We start from the raw sequence: 19,166 nt of genomic DNA, 5'->3' as shown, positions 1-19,166 counted from the left end.
TTTGTGGGTTTTTTTGTGTTTTGTGTTTTTGGTTTTTCTTTTTTGTACTCTGCAGCAGTGTCCCCTGTGGTCAGTAAAGTGTTTCTGAGGAAAGAGGTGTCTCCCCGTGCTGCCTGCTCACGCTGGGGCTGGGAGGGGGGAGGCATGTTTGGTTCTTCTTAAACCTACCACCTTCTTATACCTACCAAACTTCCATTTCCTTGCTCTGGGTGGTTTTTACTGCCATGATGCATTTCTTCGGGTAAAAAAAATGCCATTAGCAGTGTTGCCTTTTGCATTATCACACAGCACTAAATCTGGTCTCCGTCTGCTGGATCTGGTTGAATTAACAGGAAAGAGAGAGGGTTAAAAACCACCTAACTGACATTACAGCATAAATTAGAAATTTCACTGCAGTTGCTACCTATTGGCATCCCCACTTTTCACTAATCTGGACTTTTAAAAATAGCATCGAGGGGATTTTGTACAAGATGCACGTTATTTGTTTTCAAGTTCACTGGTACAACTAACGAAGATGACAGGCCACTAGCAACATGCTCAATTTCAAAGTGGTCCCTACTTTTTAGCAAAGGATTGTACCTCCAATTGTCCCTCCCAGCATAAACTAAGATAGACTTCACAAAGTGCACCTCCAGTTTTAAAGGAAAAAGGTCATGGTATGCCATTTCTGTAAATTTGCCAACCCCACCCCTTTCACTCAGCATATAAATGTTCCATTTGTTCAAGCACGAGCATATGTGGGCTTGTTGATCGGCCCCTGATTTCATGTTTTATGCATAAAACAGACACATTCTTAAAAATTATGTTTCCTTCCCCCTTTTTACCTTCCAAGCAGAAGAGACCTTCGTATTAATGCCCTGTAAATCATGCAAGTAACAAAGAGTATTCACCTTTTGCATTGTTATTTAAGTATGAAGTTAATCTGCAACAATGGGGACCTTAGTATGGATTTTCCCATTTTCCCTACTAACCTTCTCACTGAGAAAGAAAACTCTTAACACCAGCTGAAGAAACACTGAAGTGCTCTACATCATTACATTGGGGACAGATGTTTTTAGCAGGGCCTGGAGTGATGGGGCAATGGCTTTGAACTGGAAGAGGGAAGATTTGGATGAGATATGAGGAAGAAATTCTTCCCGGTGAGGGTGGTGAGGCAGCGGCAGAGGTTGCCCAGAGCAGCTGTGGCTGCCCCATCCCTGGAAGTGTTCAAGGCCAGGTTGGATGGGGCTTTGGGCAACCTGGTCTGGTGGGAGGTGTCCCTGCCCAGGGCAGGGGGTTGGAACTGGGTGGGCTTTAAGGTCCCTTCCAACCCAAACCGTTCTGTGAGTCTATGAACAGACATCATCAGCAGATGTCTAACTTACCATTTTTTTAAACCAGATGTACTAAAAATGTACTGTGTAGAAACTACATCTTCCTGGCTTTTAGAGAGTAAAAGCATCATCTGCTTTTAACTCTTTTAAATCAGGAAGCCAACTATTCTATCATTAAACCAATTTTTTTATTTTGGAGAAAACATACCCAACACTAACCTGATGGGCTGATCTGGCTACTGCTTTGTAGCCAAATACTAGGCAATACAAAGACCGCACCTCCTCCTAAAATTCATTCTTTTCCTTGTTACCCGCTTACTAGTTTTCTGTGTAAAATTCCTAGCTGTTAATTTTCTCTCCGGGAAAAGAAATACAAATATTAACACAAACGTTTGTGAAGACACTGAGGAAACACGACAGAACAATATATGGTCATACAGAAGTTTTTAATGTTTGATTAAATCATCACAGTAATCAGAATTTTTACTGTAATGATATGCAGCTCTACCACACTATTATAAATAAAAACATTAAGATCAATTATTAAATACAGCTCTAGGCAACATCACAGATTAACAAAGAATGCATTCTTCATGAACCAGGAACTGAATGGTTTTTAAAATAAAAAAAAAAAAAAAAAAAAAGAAAAAAAGCGGACACTTTCCCCCTCCCATCAACCACATTATTGTTTTTTTTTTTTTCAAATTAGTAACTTGAGTAAGGCGCTCGAAGTCAGAACATTTTTGTTGCACAGCACAGGCACAGGTACTTCGTTACCAGAACTTTACCAGTTTACCAGAAGCCACCGTACATATCACCAGGGAAAGTGGAGCAGGTGAGAAGGGGGAGCGGAGATGCACGCCTTCTATGCAGCACCTGAGATCCATATGGAAATTACAGAACAGGGCAGGGGCGTGCGCTATACGTTAACTCCGACGGCACAGCCAGTAGAACTGGGCGCGCGTTAGTACCATACACACAGCTGTGTTTTATTGGAGCGTGGGACACGGCAGAGGGTTCAAACTGACTGAAAGCTATTTTTATACGTGTAGCGCTTTTGTATTCTTCCACTGTAGAAAAAACTGAGACAACAACTGGGCATCACAGGCAGCTTCCAAGGCCGCCTGCTCTAAGTGGGCCAAATCCTGCTCTTTGAGAAGCTTCTTCAGGCTTACGCAGTGGAACAGCGCAAGTTTGGAACCGCCAGCACTGACACTGCGTGGAAGAACAGAGGGTTCCTGCAGCCCTCCCATTTTAACACAGCCCCACGCCCCATTTCAGTTCCATTTTTAATACAGGGCCTGATCCCCCTGAGCCCACTGGCACGTTTTGCATTCTACTGGTTCCAGCTGCTGCAAGAGATGAGATGACGAGATGTAAATGGCAGCTTTATATTCGGAGAAATGGGTAAAAATTCAGCAGAGGACTTACGCAGAGGCGTTGCTTTGGAGCTTGCCAAGAGTACCAGAATTTTGGTTCGGTATGTTACTGTACCGAAGAGAAAATCGTACCCAGTACTTTGTGAGTAAAGGCGTTGGGGTACCTGTGAGGAATGCCTTAGAGATACCTACCGTTAGTGTTGTAGACTTCTACCACTTACAGTTTTGCGATTTTGGCAGACTTGTGGGCCTAATTGTTAAAAGAAGGAAATTTTATCTAACCCCATATTATAAAGCATGATTTTTGTCAGCCAGATTTCTTAATTTTTTTCATCCCTGCTTGAGGGTTATAGCATATTGCCTTTTCTCCCTCTGCGTCTGTTTGTGGAGGTGGTGGCTTGATAAAATGAACATGAAACAAATTAATCTAGTGACTGGAAAGAAAGAAAAGCAGTTGGGGATCTGTCCGTTCACCTGCTAGCGTGTGCGTCACTGCTGAATTTTAAAGTCCCGCCAAAGTTCCCAGTACTGGATGTGATTCTGCCCTGCTGCTCATCTTCTGGGGTTATGTATCATTTACACCTCTACAGACTTGAGGGAAGAAAAGAAAAGAAAAAAAAAAAAAAAAAAAGAGTTGCTTCCTTCCTGTTATTTTTAAAACCCCGCAGTTTTTTTTTTTAAAATAAAATATTACTGTTCCAGTTATCCACTAGTAAAGGAAAAAGGAAATCTCAAGGTAATGGCAGTGAAAGTTACATTGGAAAATGATCTTATATGCATGTTGGATCACAAAGAAACCATTTTGTTTAAACCCTTCATCTAGTTGTAAACATTTGCTAATCCTCTGTTACTTGCAGAGGATTATGAATTATTCTATAAAATCACATTAAAAAGGTAAGTAGTTATGTGAGATACTAACCAATTCATATTTAATAGATTTTTTTTAATCCATACAAATATAAATAAAGAATGGTAAAACTTCAAGAAAAATAATATACATTTAGTGCAAGTTATGAGTTACGTTTCTTCCTAACCATGTCAGCAGTGGAACGTCTTTTGTGGAGAAGAAAAAAAAAAACCAAAAATGACCCTTCTCAAATTTTACAGGGGGGAAAAAACCAAACCAAAAGAAGATCTCCAGTGTTGTAGCATGCAGTTTTTACCAGATACACGTATACAGAATTGTTCCAGCTCTTAACTAGCAGAATAGCAGTATTTTTCCCTATACTGCACGACATTGGTATATATCATAGTGTTTTCAATAATACAAAAATTGCATAAGACCAGGTCACGTTATTGATACTTTCCGCAGCAAAACCAGTGTTTTCCTTCAAAACGCTCGTTTCACCTGGTTTTAATTTTTCTCATATCAGGACAGCACAGGGGTTGAAGGAAGTCTCGCACGGTTCTCGCAAGGTTATTACCTGTTCAATCTGGTTTTGTCGCGGCGGATCTGTCCCGCCCCGAGCGTTTCGTGATGTACAAACTCACACGGTTAATGGCACAAGAAAAACCTCCCTTCTTGTGACCGGACCTCAGTAACTCACAGCAACATCTCAATATGAGAAACAACTGCTTCAAAAGGGCACACCAATTTTCAAGAGGCTTTGTTACGGCTCAGGAGAGAGAGAAATAAAGCTCTTCTGGAATGTAGAAAGGTGATGTGTGACAATTAATACGTTTCATGAGTTAACACAACGGTTTTCCATGGTAAAAAGGGCAAGACCTTTGAGTCTCCGTTGAGATGGCTCAATTGGGAGCGATCCCTCCAGGAGCAGGGACTAGTGACAGACCTCTTCAATGCTGAAGGACCAGGCTGGGGCTGGAGGATCGCACCACCTCGCAGGGCTCGCCCGCCGCGCTATCCCGGCAGACCTGACGCCTCGGGACGCCTTCGGCGCGGGCAGCAGCTCTCCCGTCCCACGCTCCCATCAGCCTGCCTTCCTCCTCGCCACGGATTCCCCCACACCGACTCCCGATTTCCAGCAGCACTGTTACGCAAAAAACCCCAGCTCTCGTCTCTGATTTTAGAAGCATCCCCCAGACTAAAGTGTTGTGCTATTCAACAAATGAACCTCCTCTTCCGTTTCCTCTCTCTCCTCAGCTATAGGTTTCAGTTGAACATTATTGAGGCGGGGTCTTGGTTTGCCGTCTGGGCCATATGACGGAGGATATCTTTTTTTGTTATAATGCCAAGGAGGCGCCTGAAAAAGGATAAATGGAAGATTGATATTAATCCAAACAGGAAAAAAAACCCACCCAAACAATAAAGCAGAACAAATCTGTAGCCAAGTCCTTTTTGTTGACAGGAATAGAGCAAAAGTAAACAGCCCGATTTTCTTACTTAAACAAAAACATTTTATTCGTCAAAAAAAAAAAAACTGGAGGAACCACTGGTTTGTTAAAAGACAGCAATGCTGAGACACCATTATCAGATGGTCTCTGACAGCTGTAGTCTGTTTTAATGAAGTACAAGTAATACAAGTAGAGCCCATGACAATTTTTATTTAACTTTTTGTTTCTACAAAAATGAAATTTTGATTAGTGTGTGCCAACAAAAAAGTAAGAGAGAGGGACAAAGAAAAAAAAAAGGAGGTATGAAAGAGAAGTGATATTGATCCCATTTCGTAAGGGAGGCATGTTCCAACCTAGCCATCAGTGATGTACCGCTTGATGGCCCAAAATCCTGACAGCAAATCAAACTCCCCTTCCCTCCATTTTTAAATCCTAAGGATCCTTCCAGTCTGATGCACTGGCTCAGGCTGAATGTATTCATAGGAGCACACTTGATCGGCTGTGAAACTTATGTAAAATAGACCGTGGTTAACTAGTTTTTGGAGTTCACAGCTTTAGAAACAAAAATAAATTTTGAATAACACAAGAAAATTTTCGTTTTCCAAATTTAGATACTGTGCTCTTATGACAGGGTCTTCACGGCTTTTAAAATTACAACTCTGTGAAATACCAAAAAGGGTGAGACTGTCCAAAAGGATAATATCACAGGAGAAGCAAAGAGCAGAATGAATGAGCCGCTGCCCTTGTTATTATTCTGGTTAGTACATTTCATTTGGTCTTATTAAAGGACGCATGAAATACTTGTGAAGTATTAGCGTAAAATGAGAACATAATTAGCATGTTTTGCACATAAGCAGCTAAACTCGGTGGCTATGTTTAGTAGAGATGTAACTAGCGACCCATGTCCAAATTAAGACAAAGTCTACCATCTAGCTAAGGTTAGTTCACAACATCACGGTTAAAACAATATCCAGATTCTGAAGTCAATCGCCAACACAGCAGCGTGCCACTTTAGTGGCTTTAGGGTATCACTGAACATTCGATAAAGGAGCACATCCATTGCTGCAGGAGACAGCAGCAGAATCACGGGACTTTACATAAAATCACAGGACTTGACTAAAAATCAGAGTACTTTAAAAAAAATCATGTTGATGAAGGGGGATTGCAGGGAAGATCTAATGCTGTGATACATTAAAAACATGCTTGGCTTTGCTTCTCAAGAGACGTGATACTTACTTCGCTATTTAACAGCCATTTAAAGCTGTCAAGGTCAGAAAAATAAATTGGCATATACGAAAAACTGCATTAGGCGGGGAAAAAGCATTCCTAGCTGTGTGCCTTCCCACCGGGGGAAATCAGCAGCTCAACTAGATGGATCTACGGGCTCTCGAGGACAAAAATCTCAGAAAGCCTACCGTTTACTTTCCTTTAATGTTGTGACTAACAATACGTCCATCTTAACGGCTTCATTTCTACAAAAGGATTTTGCACATATTGTTTTATGGTTTAATACAAATTTTTAGCATAAGATGGTTTCATTGTTCAGCCGATGTCATAAAAGCCCTGAACAGTTCACAAGTTTCATGCTTCCTGACTTCTAATGTGTCTAATTATGAGATCTGATATATCTAATCACCAAGGGTTCGACGTGCTGCTTTAGTTGCTCGAGATGCTCTAATATGTTCTTCTTTGTGATGATCCCCAAGACAATCCTGAAACAGATCATGTTATGCTAATAACTGTGTGTGAAATCAAATAAAAAAAGTTCTAATCATAATGAAAAAGGATTAGAGCAGAACAAAACAAACGAAAAAAAAAAAAGAATGGTTGCAGGAAAGCTAATGGGTAATTAAATGAAAAATGATTCGAAAGTCAGTACCCCTTCCCAGACATTGCTTTTTTTTCTTTTTCTCCCAAAACGCTGAACGCAAGTGGATCCTCAGCCACCCCAGAGCAGGACGTTTCTCATACCGAGTAGACGTCGGGGAAGCATACTTCACCCCTTCTCCCCAAATTCACCTCTCCTCAGGTTTTAGAGGCACTGAAACTAAAATCTCCTTTCTTTCCTTTGTTTAACAGTTATTTCTCCTCACGCACACAGATCATTATTCACATTTTAACAAGCCACAGTAGATGAACAAAGTAATAACTGCGTGAAGCCATAGCAACTGAGGTCTGAAGCTGCACTATTGAGCAGAGTTATCTGGTGTCCCTAGAAACATCAAATTCAGACAAATTTCAGCTTCATGACAGTATAAATCAAGAGCAACTCCCTGGAATGGATATTCTGGTACAAATTAGGAAGAGTGAGGCTCGGTCTTTACGCATCCCCATGTTTGTCATCAGCACCAGTTTCTGCACAGTTCCTACTCCAGTCTGGACCGGAACCAATAAAGTGACGTGTATCTTGATGTGGGTAGATGCAATTTGCAGGCAATTTGCCAAAATACAAATTAATCCTTGATGTCCGCATGGCTACGTGCCACGGCTAAATACTGCTAGTACTAGTATTTACTACCCGATCCTGTTGTAAGGGACAGTGTGCTCATGGGATATCACAAGTTTGTAAACTGAAGTAGGACAACAAATATGAATGTCTGAAAACAGCAAATGATTAAAGCCATCCACACTCGCTGCTACTTTATCGCAAAATAGTTGAAAATTTACAGTACAGTTTGACATAGCTTTGCACTCTTAAGCTTTCTTTAGAGTTGATTTTAACATCAATGTCAACGGTTCACAACAAAAAACTGAGACAAAACATCATTGTAGTAAATATTCTTCATTGAAGTTTTCTCAACTCAAATTTCCCTCCTCAAAACAAGAATAATTGCGTGCCTGCACAGACTTCTAAGCGTCAGATCGTGATGTCCTTTCCCCATCAGAGAAAGGTTTTTAAAGTCATTTACGCTTCTGAAAACATCTACTCGCCATTCAATACAGGGATGCATGGAATAAAAAAAGGTGGGAGAGCATTTAAAATAAGTTTGTTTTAAAATACATCTGAAAAAATAAACTTGGAAACGAACATTGATATTTAAATATTTGCCACTTATAGCAGCAATCCTTTTGCCCACAGCAAAACAAAGAAACTCCCACTCATATTTCAGATTTCTTTGGTTTTGTCCCATGGACACTGATTCTAAGTAACATGGATGAGCAGACAATGTTTCACTCCCCAGGCACCTTAAAAGACAGGCCAAAGAGAAAGGAAGATACCAGGGTAGGAGCTGCAATGCTGCGTGCCAAGCCTTGAACACAAGAGATACAGGAAAGCAGAATGTTAAAGGAACAGCTACACAGAAAAGGACTGTGTAAAAAAAGAAAACGAGTAGTTTAGATAAGAGGCAATTATAACGAACATTTAAGTTTCCATGCCTAGGGCTGATTTATTTAGTGGGTCATTACATGACAACTCCCTATAGTCTCATTTACAAACATTCTAAATCTTAAAATTACTTTCTTGAAATATTTTGAAGCGTAGAAACAAAAGTTGCAGATTGAAGTTCCAGAACTAGTAGCCGTTATTTAGTGGTTACCATTCCAAAATCAAAAGCTTGGTGGTAATCGCCATCGCTGAACTCCAGAAGAGGAAACAGTGCCTGGATCATTTCTCCCTTACTTTTGATGAGCCCAGATATTTGTAGATGTTCAATAGCCGACACGCTGCACATTGCCAGAACGTATGTAAGAACGAGGAAATACAGGCCTGTATTTCCTTAGACTGTGTACCACGCAAGGCGGAATTTCTGCGAGACAAGTTGTGTCTCCTCCCCATGCAAGTTGCACACACTAAACTTGCTGAATGGGAGATAATTTTTAATAGAACATCTTAAAACGACCGAAATCACCTGCCTGCTTAGTTGGAATACAATGGAGAATTAAGGATTTGAGAGAGGTGCCACAGCACAGCACCTTCTTAACAAACAGTCAGGGTCCTCAGCTGCAGTACCAAACTTACGGGTTCAAATACCATGATCCTGGAACACATCCTGGTTCAAATACTCTGATCCTGGAAGTGAAAACGACTGGATCTAACACAACGAACAGCATTGCTGCCACTTTACTCACCCGTTGTGTGTTACAAGGCACTGCCTCAGACCCAGCTTCCGGAAAATATCCACCACGATTTCCATTGGTGTGTGGTCTGTCACGGTGAAAGGGCTCATATCAAGTATGCTTCTAAGCTTCAAAGGTCGAGGGCTTTCTGCTGGAAGCGACGGGGTATGCTGGGCAAAACAGACCCTGGAACTGCCAACAATCCCTTCCTGCTTCTTCCTAGCACTTTCTTTAAGAAAAAGAAGGGAGGGAGGGGAAACAGCAGAGGAGGAAGAGTTTACATTCTTGGAGTAAGATAATTTAGCGCAAACAGACAGATCAATCAACACCAGCAGACCCTGGTGTTCTTCTCTTCTCTAGATGCCGGTATTCTGATACAGGCTATTCTGCTGCATTTCCACAGCCACTGCTTTATCCCTAAGAAGTTTCTGTGCAGATATCACTAAAGCCATCTACCGTACAGCTTTCGCCATTCTTCAGCTACTACCTTTCTCACTCCAATAACTAACTTTTACTTACTATAAAGAGGTGCAAAGACTTATAAAAAAAATCACATGCAGGAAGCACATAGGCGGCTGCTGAAGACACTTGTCAAGGGGAAAGCTGATCTCAACTGACAGCTCCCCTGTTGCGATTCCAGTAGCTGCAATTATTGTTGGTTTGAAACCAAAGAACTCATTTCTGACCGCTCTGAAAACGTTGTCTTCTTGTTTATAATGAATTTATTTAGCTTTCTGTGAACTGGAGCCTCTTCCTTTTTGTGTCTTCATCATCTTGGTGACAACAGCATCCCCTCCCGTACCCCAAACTATTTCACTATTTCAGCCAAAATCCAAGACTAAGCAACTTGCACTGTGCAAGCTCAGCAGCTGAAACGAGTCTTACCTGTGGAAGTGTATCATTAGAAGAGTGTTCTGTTATTCCCCCATTTACTCTTAAGTAAACACAAATTTAAACCAGTACAATGTCTATAATAATTTCCAAGTTTTGGACATTCCTATACATCCTACAGCGTGATGCCATAGTATATACAGCATGAAGACCACAGGCTAAAGTTTTACTGAAGTAAACAGTGTTGTGTTCACAAAACATTTTTTAAAAAATGTTTCAGGAGACTTTTGTGTCTCTTCCACAAGTGTCTTAAAGAGGTATTTGTCAATCTACGATCTTATGAATTAAAAAAAGAAAGTAGTTTAAGATGCAACTTCTATCACTGTTTTCATGCAGCAAATGTTACAGTTTTGTAACATTTTCTTACATAACAATAATTTTTCTCCCTTGGTTATGACAGCATCCTCAAAACCCACAGAATTTATCTTGCCAGCGCACAAAGCATCGTCACAAGTATCACACGAGCTCTAACACTCACGCAGAGAAAGAGGGCCCAAACAGGGCTCGCGTGCTCATGTGCCCAGGGCCACATTTCCCACTACACAAACAAACTGAAAGACAGAAACCTAAAATAATTAATATTTTGTTTATCTCTCCGTAATACAATCTTAGTTGTTATAACAACAGTAAATAACATACTGTCAGAGAGAAGTATGATATACATTTAAATTTTAAAATTACTTAGTAATTCTCACAGAATCCTGCTGTCCTAAAGTGAGAATTACTCAATTTTGAAGACTAATGCTAGCGTAGCATCACTCGAGGAAAAGAGATACCAGCAAAAGCCTCAAAACAAACAAAAATACCGGACTAGATGATGTTTTGCCTTACTTCACTATGACAAATCTTGTTTTCATGAGAAAGAGATTAACATTTCCTCTATTTCAGAGCCTGCTATTGAAGATAATCATATACTTGAATAAAGGAACAGACAGCCTGCGCGAGGTATCTGAACCTGAAGTAAGTCTACAAACACACAGAGTGAATTCTGCTTTAAGCTCTAAAATCACTTAAATTGGCATATATAATCACGCAATACTGGAAGATAATTACCTATTGCAATAGTTAAATCTCTTCTTAGAGCAAAGCCCACGAGTCTCTGCGATTCTTTCGACATTATAACAGGAAAACCATTATAGCTGGTTTCGTTGATCAAGTTTTCTATGTCTTCAACTGTCATGTTATCCTGCGTCAGAACTGCTAAAGGTGGATCGCTTCTTCGAGGTCTCATGACATCAGCAGCCAGTGTTGTGTGAGTAAATTCTTCCTTTGCATCCAAGAAAGGATATCCATTCAGTCGGATGTGCGCCTCGTAGATGCCTTCCCTACCAAAGGCATCTCCTACCCACTTACTGGTCATGACTGCGGCCATTAGGGGCACAATATATTCCAGCCCTCCTGTTAGCTCAAAGACAATAACTACCAGGGACACAGTCATCCTTGTCACACCACCTGCAAGAAAAATGGTAGCCAGTAACATTCCAGTACAGGGTAATAATGAATTTAGAGTCTCCTGCCTTCCCGTTGAGAATAACAAGTGTAACTTTGCCATTAACGGTCATCCTGTAGAATATAGACAGCGGCAGACAGGGAAAACGAACACAGAACTTTTAGAAGCAGAAAAGAAAGCTTTAGGGAAAATTCCTAGAAAGTGAGAGAATAAAGGGATTTGAAAAATACATGCAGTCATTTCATGTAAACTAAGACTAAAACGATGTATGTCTCCACACCACATCTATGTTAAAAATACTGTGAAATGCAAGGAAACCCAGCAAGGTAAGAATCTGGAAAAAGAATGGAACTAATGCAGGGAAGTCACAGGTAACAACTGAACAGCTATGCTGTCCAAAGGATTAGGAATTTAATGCTGTGCCGAATGATAAAAGCTAAAGAGAATTCTGAGCTGATGAAATCTTTCTCGGATAATGGGAGAAGACAGGGATCATATTTCTCTTTTGTTAGTACCCAAGACAGTTTTTTCTGCCAAGGTTTCTGATGCCATACTTTCATTCAGTAAAAGAATATGATCTTCCTTTCAATGCATTCAAAAGCGACTCAAGTTGAACTATTAAAAACCAAAACAACCTTTCCAAAACCTAAATTTGTACCACTAGTTTATTTGACTGCTCAAATACACTTTTCCTTAAGGAAAAGGTCTATTTTTTGCAGAATCTGTACTAATTAGCTTTTCAATTTAATTTCTAAGCCTACGAAGTTATAAGCTAGGATAAGACAAGGCATTCAAAAAACCTCTCCTAGTTTAGGTGCCCAGCTTAAGCCTCCTTCCATGAAGCTCATTTTCAGTGGGTTGTAAATCAGACTTGTTAAAAATACCTCCAGCTGGACTCCTCAAATCAGCAGACGCTTCTGAAAGTTTTGTCTGGATTATGAATTTCAAGAACATTTTTCATAATTCATATAGACGTGGCAGCTGATCACGTCACCTCCTTGTAGTAATTTCAACTCTGCAAATCCTCTACTTCACACGTTTCAAGAAACGGATTTTTCTGACTCATGCAGTAATGACACCTCTTGATACCAAAACCAGAAAGCAAACACTACTACTTAAATTCTTCTATTTCTCATCAATTTAAATGTCACTTTATTCCTCAGATCACAGGGATCTGACGGTCTTGCGTTGAGATGTGAATGTGCTATTCCAAAAAGAGAGAAGTCCATATAAAAAGGTGTTCCAAAACTGCACACGTTTCTGTCTTCTTCCATTTTTTTAATCATCATTTTGGCAACATACATGAAAGCAGATGCTTATTTACTTTGTTATATTTTATTTACCTAAGCAGGCAGCAGCACCAACCATGGCATAAAGACCAGGTGTGATACAGTCAGCTCCAACTTCACACCACTCCTTGAAAATGAACCAGTCGTGATGGTAGTAAGCCAGCTGCTCCACTGCAATTCCTACAATCCTTCCTGCTATTGCTCCGATTGCCATGCTAGGTATGAACAACCCAGACGGAACCTGCAACGAAACCAGAAGAACTGCTGTCATGCCAGTGGGAACATACCCGGTGCATTGTTTTACAAGTAATTTATTTTATTTTTTTTTGCCAAAAGAGATGCAAATGCTCAAATTGTCAGGTTAAAACTACGTAAATTGCCCTTGCAAGGTTAGTAAAACTTAACACAGTGCTATTGATACCTCTGATCAACCTGGTTAGCTGAATCCATTTTATGAGCACCGTCTGTTTATATTTTAGTGTATTTAAGAGCAAATCTATCACCAATACAGGACCACAAACCAGACTCTCGGTGCCAAAAGCACAACTGTTACCACACGCGTGCCCAATCTGAGCTGTGCTACTAGTACTGCAAAGTCTGCCTTACTGATTTCCACCTCCCTTATTTCTTCATATTCCTCCGAGTCAACGTTCACTTCCTAAACAAGCTTTGCACATAAGACTGCCTTCCCAAACTGCTTCCTAACACTGCTATAAATTAGATGCCCAAGTAAACAGATGATTTTTAAAAGAAGCTTTGCTGTCACTTTAGTTATTTAAACTGGTTTTTTTGTTATTAACGAAAACCTGAAAAGGCCACACAGCCTTGTCATACCAACGTGGCTTAGTAAAACACTATTCCAAGTCTTGCTTTTATCAGCAGCTTCATAAGCAGTGAGAGCTCATCTCAGAAACTGCTGTTGTGTATCTTTTCTCCTCCTTAGGAAGCTAATCTTCTTTCCAAAAAACATACTGCTCTCTAAATGTCTCATTAAACTGGAAATGCCTGCCGCTTCTCCTGACAGCAGTTGTCAGTATCAAAATATTATCTACTGTGACTGAAGTACAGATCTGACTACAAGCGAATAGTAGAATTTTTACTTTTTGTCTAAATGCACCTAAACCCACCTTGTCAAAATAACCTCATTAAAAAAACTGAACTCCTGGTGTAACAGGACACATAATTTCTTTTTTTTTTTTCCACTGTACAGCTGTGAAATTTAAGTATTGTACAATTCCAAACTATAGATCTTGCCATGGAATCCAATAGCTGGTGCAGAACTGTACTTCAGAATCTATCCGCGTTATTGCCAGTATTTATGGTTGCAAAGACGATTTCTAACAGACAAACCAAGGACAAACAAACACAGCAAACGCTGTGTTTGAATGCCAGCAGCATAGGTTTTGGTGAAAAAGTTTAATAATCCTTCATTCCCACCCTGAATTACGTAGTATTTCAGTGTTGCGAGAGGTAACCATTCAATGCTATCATTTGAGTGTAATATTCAAATTGTGCATTTATACCACTACTGTTACTTCCCACAACTAATCATGCATCTAAACCCCTTTCTAACTGTTAAAATCCATTTTCTTCCTGAGTGAAATTCTTTCTTGGAGAACAGTTCAATAGCACCCTGAAAAAAACCCATTCCAGATATAAAAATAATTGAAGAAATCTTTGAAACTCCCTCAGATTCTAGTCAGCTACAGCAGCATGTCACAGAAATTCAGTCTCCACGTGGAAACTGCATCCAAATTGTTTCTGGTCCTTTGTTAATGTAACCTTTTTAGGCATCTAGCTCCTTCTCTTCTTTACATCCCATGTGGATAACGGTTACAAGCCTAACGGTAATTACGATTTTACAGCTGCATTCGTTTGCACAAGCCTCTGAATCACAGGTCACAAAGTAGAGAGGAACCTTCACTGAGAAGGAGCATGGAAAAAAAAAGTTCGGTTCTACCTTGTCTGAGCTTTCCTCTCCAGTGCATGCCAGCCTCACTCAAGTGACACTACAGAGGAAAAGACAGGTTCTGTGGCACATGTATCATCTTTGAAACGAGTGAGGAATCAGGGTATGGGTGCAAACTTGCACTTCTTTAGTTGTGCGGCTACGTACCAGCCAGGTTCTGAGGCAAAGCTGTAATCCCACCCCAACTGCTGATCACTGGCATTTAGAGACAGTAACAAGGCTACTGGTAATAAGCAGTACAGTACATGTACAAAAGCCTGAAAGGAAAATCCAAACCAAAAAAACCCAAACCAGTGTCGTATCAGCTTCCTGGTGATCCTTGTTCATGGCAGTAAGAGCAGCAGGAGTCCCTGGGCCCCACGGGCAGCAGCTAAGTCGCTTTGCTTACCTCGGAGGAAAACAGTTCCCCGGGGGGTAGACGTGTGTCTGCACATGGCTACAGCTCCAGGAACAGACCTGGAGAGCCCAGAGCATCCTTAACAATGACTTAAATGACAAAGGCATCTTTTTTTTGTTTTTGAATTTTGAATTTTCTCCTCCTTTCATAGGAATAAAGCTTAAAATGCAAATAAATATAACATTAAAGTGACATCCTCTTCTCCAGACCTCCTGATGCTGGCTAACATTCTAACCAGCCACGCGCCTTAAAGCTTCAGAGAAACGTATGTAGCGCAGTCTCAGCAATGACAGCAGCATGACTCCCTGCCTACTGGCAAAGTAAGAAATATATTCTTACAACTTCACAAAAGTATTTCCACCATGCTGAAGTTCTGAGAAAATGAACCCAAACCAAATGAAGTGTAAGCTCTACCAGCCTGTAATCTAGTGAATTCTAACAGCACAAAGTGTGATCCCGTGGTGTGATCCCATGAGAAAGAGCCAGATGCACACAAACACATGAAAGCTAAACAATGTTATAAAGCTTAGAAGGGCAGAGCCCTAGATATAAGTGAAATACAGCAAATGAATACAAAGCAATACTACAGATTGGAGTGGTCATGTTATAGATTAATATCGGAAATTTTGACCTATGGAAGACTAGCATTTAAAATACACACAAGGGATTTCTCTCACCCATCAACCAACATAATGGAAAGTAACTTCAAATAACCAACTGTAACATCTTCTAAAATATTACTGCATAAGACACACAACACAGTATTCTTCTGTCAGTTACAGAAGGACAGAGTGGTTGAGGTCGGACGTGACTACTACAGATCGTCCAGCTCCGCTCAAGCAGGGCCAACGACAGCAGGCTGCCCAGGATCGCCTCCAGTCAGGTTTTCAGCCTCTCCAAGGACGGAGGCTCCCCAAGTTCTCTAGACAACCTATTCCAATGTTCAACCACCCTCATAGTAAAGAAGCGCTTTCTTATGCATCCACTTACATGGAACAGCAATGCAGACTGAAAAGTTAAAGCCAGTTTAAATACAAATTGTGCTCAGTGAACGTTCTACAACACGTTTGTGTTAAGACATGTTTGATAACGATGTAGTTGCAAAAAACTATGAAGGGAGCCTGACAAGACAGAAAATGATGAAGGCACGACAGTTACATGTCATTCAGAAAACAGTCACAAGCTTGGAGAGAAGCCGAAGAGAGCTCCAAAACAGATTTACAAAAAGACCAGGAAAACAAAAATTATGCTGCTTTGTAATGGAGAAGAAATTCCCATTACAGTCACACGAACAAAGCCCACTTGCTAGTCATGACATGCAATACTGGAAATTTCAGGGAAGAAATCATCACCAGCTCCCTTTGACAGCCTGCAGTAATCACGTTTATGTGATAAATGAGGAGAGGGGATTAAAAAAACCAAACCTACAAGTTGTTCAAGAGGTAAAGTCTTTTCTTCTTCCATGTAACAGGACCAGGGAACCTGTGTGGTTATGTTTCAACTCAGCTGAACTCAGCTCTCGGAAGTTTTAGAATCATCCTTCTTGCTGAATCAAGCCCCTACAAACAGCCATCCAGCCATCCACACAGTTACCGTTCCCTATTCCATTTAGCACACGTTTCTATTCAGCTGAACAAAGGGCTAGTTTGAATTTAACCACACTTAATACTGGTTTCTACAAGACTTGCTTATTAACCAACAGTAAAAAGACCTGTCTTTAAAACACCTACACGTGAAAAAAAAATTTCTATAAATAAAGCTGCTAGCTTTGAGAGATGGAAAATGAGAAAGGTAATAATTAAAGAAACACAGCAGATGGTACAGCCACTGCATTCACACTTACCTTGATACCAAAGGTGAAGACTGTCATGATTATTTTAAATATGAGCGCTAAACACAACTGCCATATAGCTGAATAGACTCCAGTGCCTGCTGGACGGTCAGGAATATCATCTACTATTTTGCTCGCGTTCATATCGTTTCTGTAGTCACAGAGGGAAGAGGATTCCAATGGCCCACAGTCTGTGAAGAGCTCTTTAATAAGCTCACTGGTGTTTAGCCTTGTATATGGATTAGGAAACGCAATGACAGCTGTTATTGCTGCAACAATAATAACTTCCAGGACAGGATACTTCCCAAATTTCGTAGATTTGCGTCGACGACACCATGCAATGTTTGCTCGGATGAAAAACGCTCCCCAGAGCCCACCAAATACTCCCAGAAGAATAAAAGGAAGCAGTTCAAAAAGGTACCAAGGAGTGTGATATTCCACATAAAAAAGAACTAGGCGGCTATTACCAAAAGGATTGATGGACCTTAAAACAAATGCAGCTACTAAAGCAGCAAAAAATGATCTCCATAAAGTTTTCAGTGGGAAATAGTAGCTCACCTGCAAGAGACGAGACATGAGAATTATTAGCGAATCAATTAAAAATACTGGAACGACTGTTTTATGCATGTGTTACAGTACTGCTGCTCACGTGGTATGTGCTAAAACCCAAGTACTCTTACATTATCAGTATTATTCCTATCACGTGGAGCACTGGCGCTCCAGCACATACTACAGTTTTACAAAGCTCTACAACAATTCATACTTGTACCGGTGTTAAAGTCAATACTAAAGCAGTATTGACACCACTGCTGGTTTAAGACTGTTAGGAAAGAATGCACAGTAATTTATGTTTAAAAGCTTCTCTGTTTATAAATAAGGATCTCTTTCTAGCATTCATAAGAACCAGACTGCGTACTAGCTGCTCTCTGACATTTCCTGCTAATACTGTTTCATCTCCATTCAACCTGGAGTGAAAGGTTTCTGGCAGATGTGTTACTTTCATGAAGTATGATAAAAACATTTAAAAAAAAAGTCTCCTCAAAACAGAACATGCCATTTCATACTTAAGTCCCACATAGCCTGACCTGAATTTCAAGAGAGTTTTCTTCTGAGCTTTCCTGGAAGTTTTTTGGCAACAAAGGTATTTCTCAAAAATGCCCTAATGATATAGCAAAATTATACATGAAAGAATATTTTGCTTCCTTTTTTCAATTCAGAGATTTTTTGATTTTTAGTTTTCTTTAAAAATGCTAATGATCTAAATAACAAGCTTACATATTTTGAAAACTACTAATGAAAACTGATTTATACGAAACACTTCTTGGAGAAGAGAGTTTGGTTGCCTTGGAGGTCAGCTTTATAGCATATTTGCCTTTCTAATAATGTATTCAACTGTATTTAGTGTCTGAAACTTTAAGAAAAGTAATGTTTAAAAACTTGCTCTATGAAACTGTCAAATAGGTTTCTAATGCCTCTTTCAAAATGAGAAAAAAAGTGAGCCTGATTTTTTTTTTCCAATGCACTCCTAGAGTGAAAAACTGGTGTACCTCTACCTGCACGTAAACTGTAATTATTAATGACTCAGCCCTTCTCCAGAAAAAGATGACTGAGAATAAAGCAAAACTGACATTCATCCAAAGGAAATAATAATAAAAGAAAATGATCTTTAGGAGTTTGCTGGTAAACTAGGACCCTTGACTCTGAAATGTGGGTCCAAAAATAATTTCCTCCTTCGGAAAGACTCCACAGCTTAAAGGAATCTGAGGTCATTCATGCTAAAAGGGATTTTTTAAAGTATCTACCCTTCAGTGTCACCTCTTGACATACCTCCTCCAGACTGAACAGGACTCCACCGATTGGGGCACCAAAGGCTACAGATACTCCTGCTGCCGAGGCAGCTGACAACACCTGGAAAAGAACAACAGTGAGGGTTATCCTCGCAGCCTGTGACACACTTCAAACGTGAAGAACAGAATCTCATTACAGTTAGCAGTTTCTTCTGTGTTTCTATCAAGGAGACGCAGATTTGCTAACAGGAAAGCATCAAGTATCAGAACATTCCTAAGTACTAGCCATGATGAAGCCAAGGATGCTGCTCAAAGCCCCCCCAGCGAAGCACCCAAAGGAGTCTGTGCTTCAGTATGGAACTGCTGATAGCTCATTTTCACGAAATTGCAGTCAGCTTTCTCTGTGCTACAGCAGGCGATTCCACCCTGTCGTAAGTCAAGGAAGCAGGGCACAAGTCCTGTTCAACTAAGCTGATATCCTTCTATGATACGGTCTCCCACCCACG

The 19,166-nt window shown here is 40.3% G+C and overlaps 1 protein-coding gene across 1 annotated transcript; it reads right to left on the bottom strand.

Annotated features, from left to right (window-relative positions):
* Positions 1-4,075: 4,075 nt before the first annotated feature.
* On the bottom strand, positions 4,076-18,781 carry LOC104156358 (H(+)/Cl(-) exchange transporter 3-like; the record flags this gene model as incomplete). The annotated part of the gene is made up of 7 exons (XM_009697309.1): positions 4,076-4,896; positions 6,624-6,699; positions 9,059-9,275; positions 10,991-11,389; positions 12,731-12,917; positions 16,886-17,431; positions 18,701-18,781. Coding segments are annotated over 7 exons (1,665 nt in total), but the record flags the coding sequence as incomplete, so codon positions are not given.
* Positions 18,782-19,166: the final 385 nt, after the last annotated feature.

This window comes from Cariama cristata, unplaced genomic scaffold (assembly GCF_000690535.1).
Source record: "Cariama cristata isolate BGI_N322 unplaced genomic scaffold, ASM69053v1 scaffold7483, whole genome shotgun sequence".
Classification (NCBI taxonomy): Eukaryota; Metazoa; Chordata; class Aves; order Cariamiformes; family Cariamidae; genus Cariama; species Cariama cristata.
This window is presented reverse-complemented; position numbering and strand designations above follow the sequence as displayed.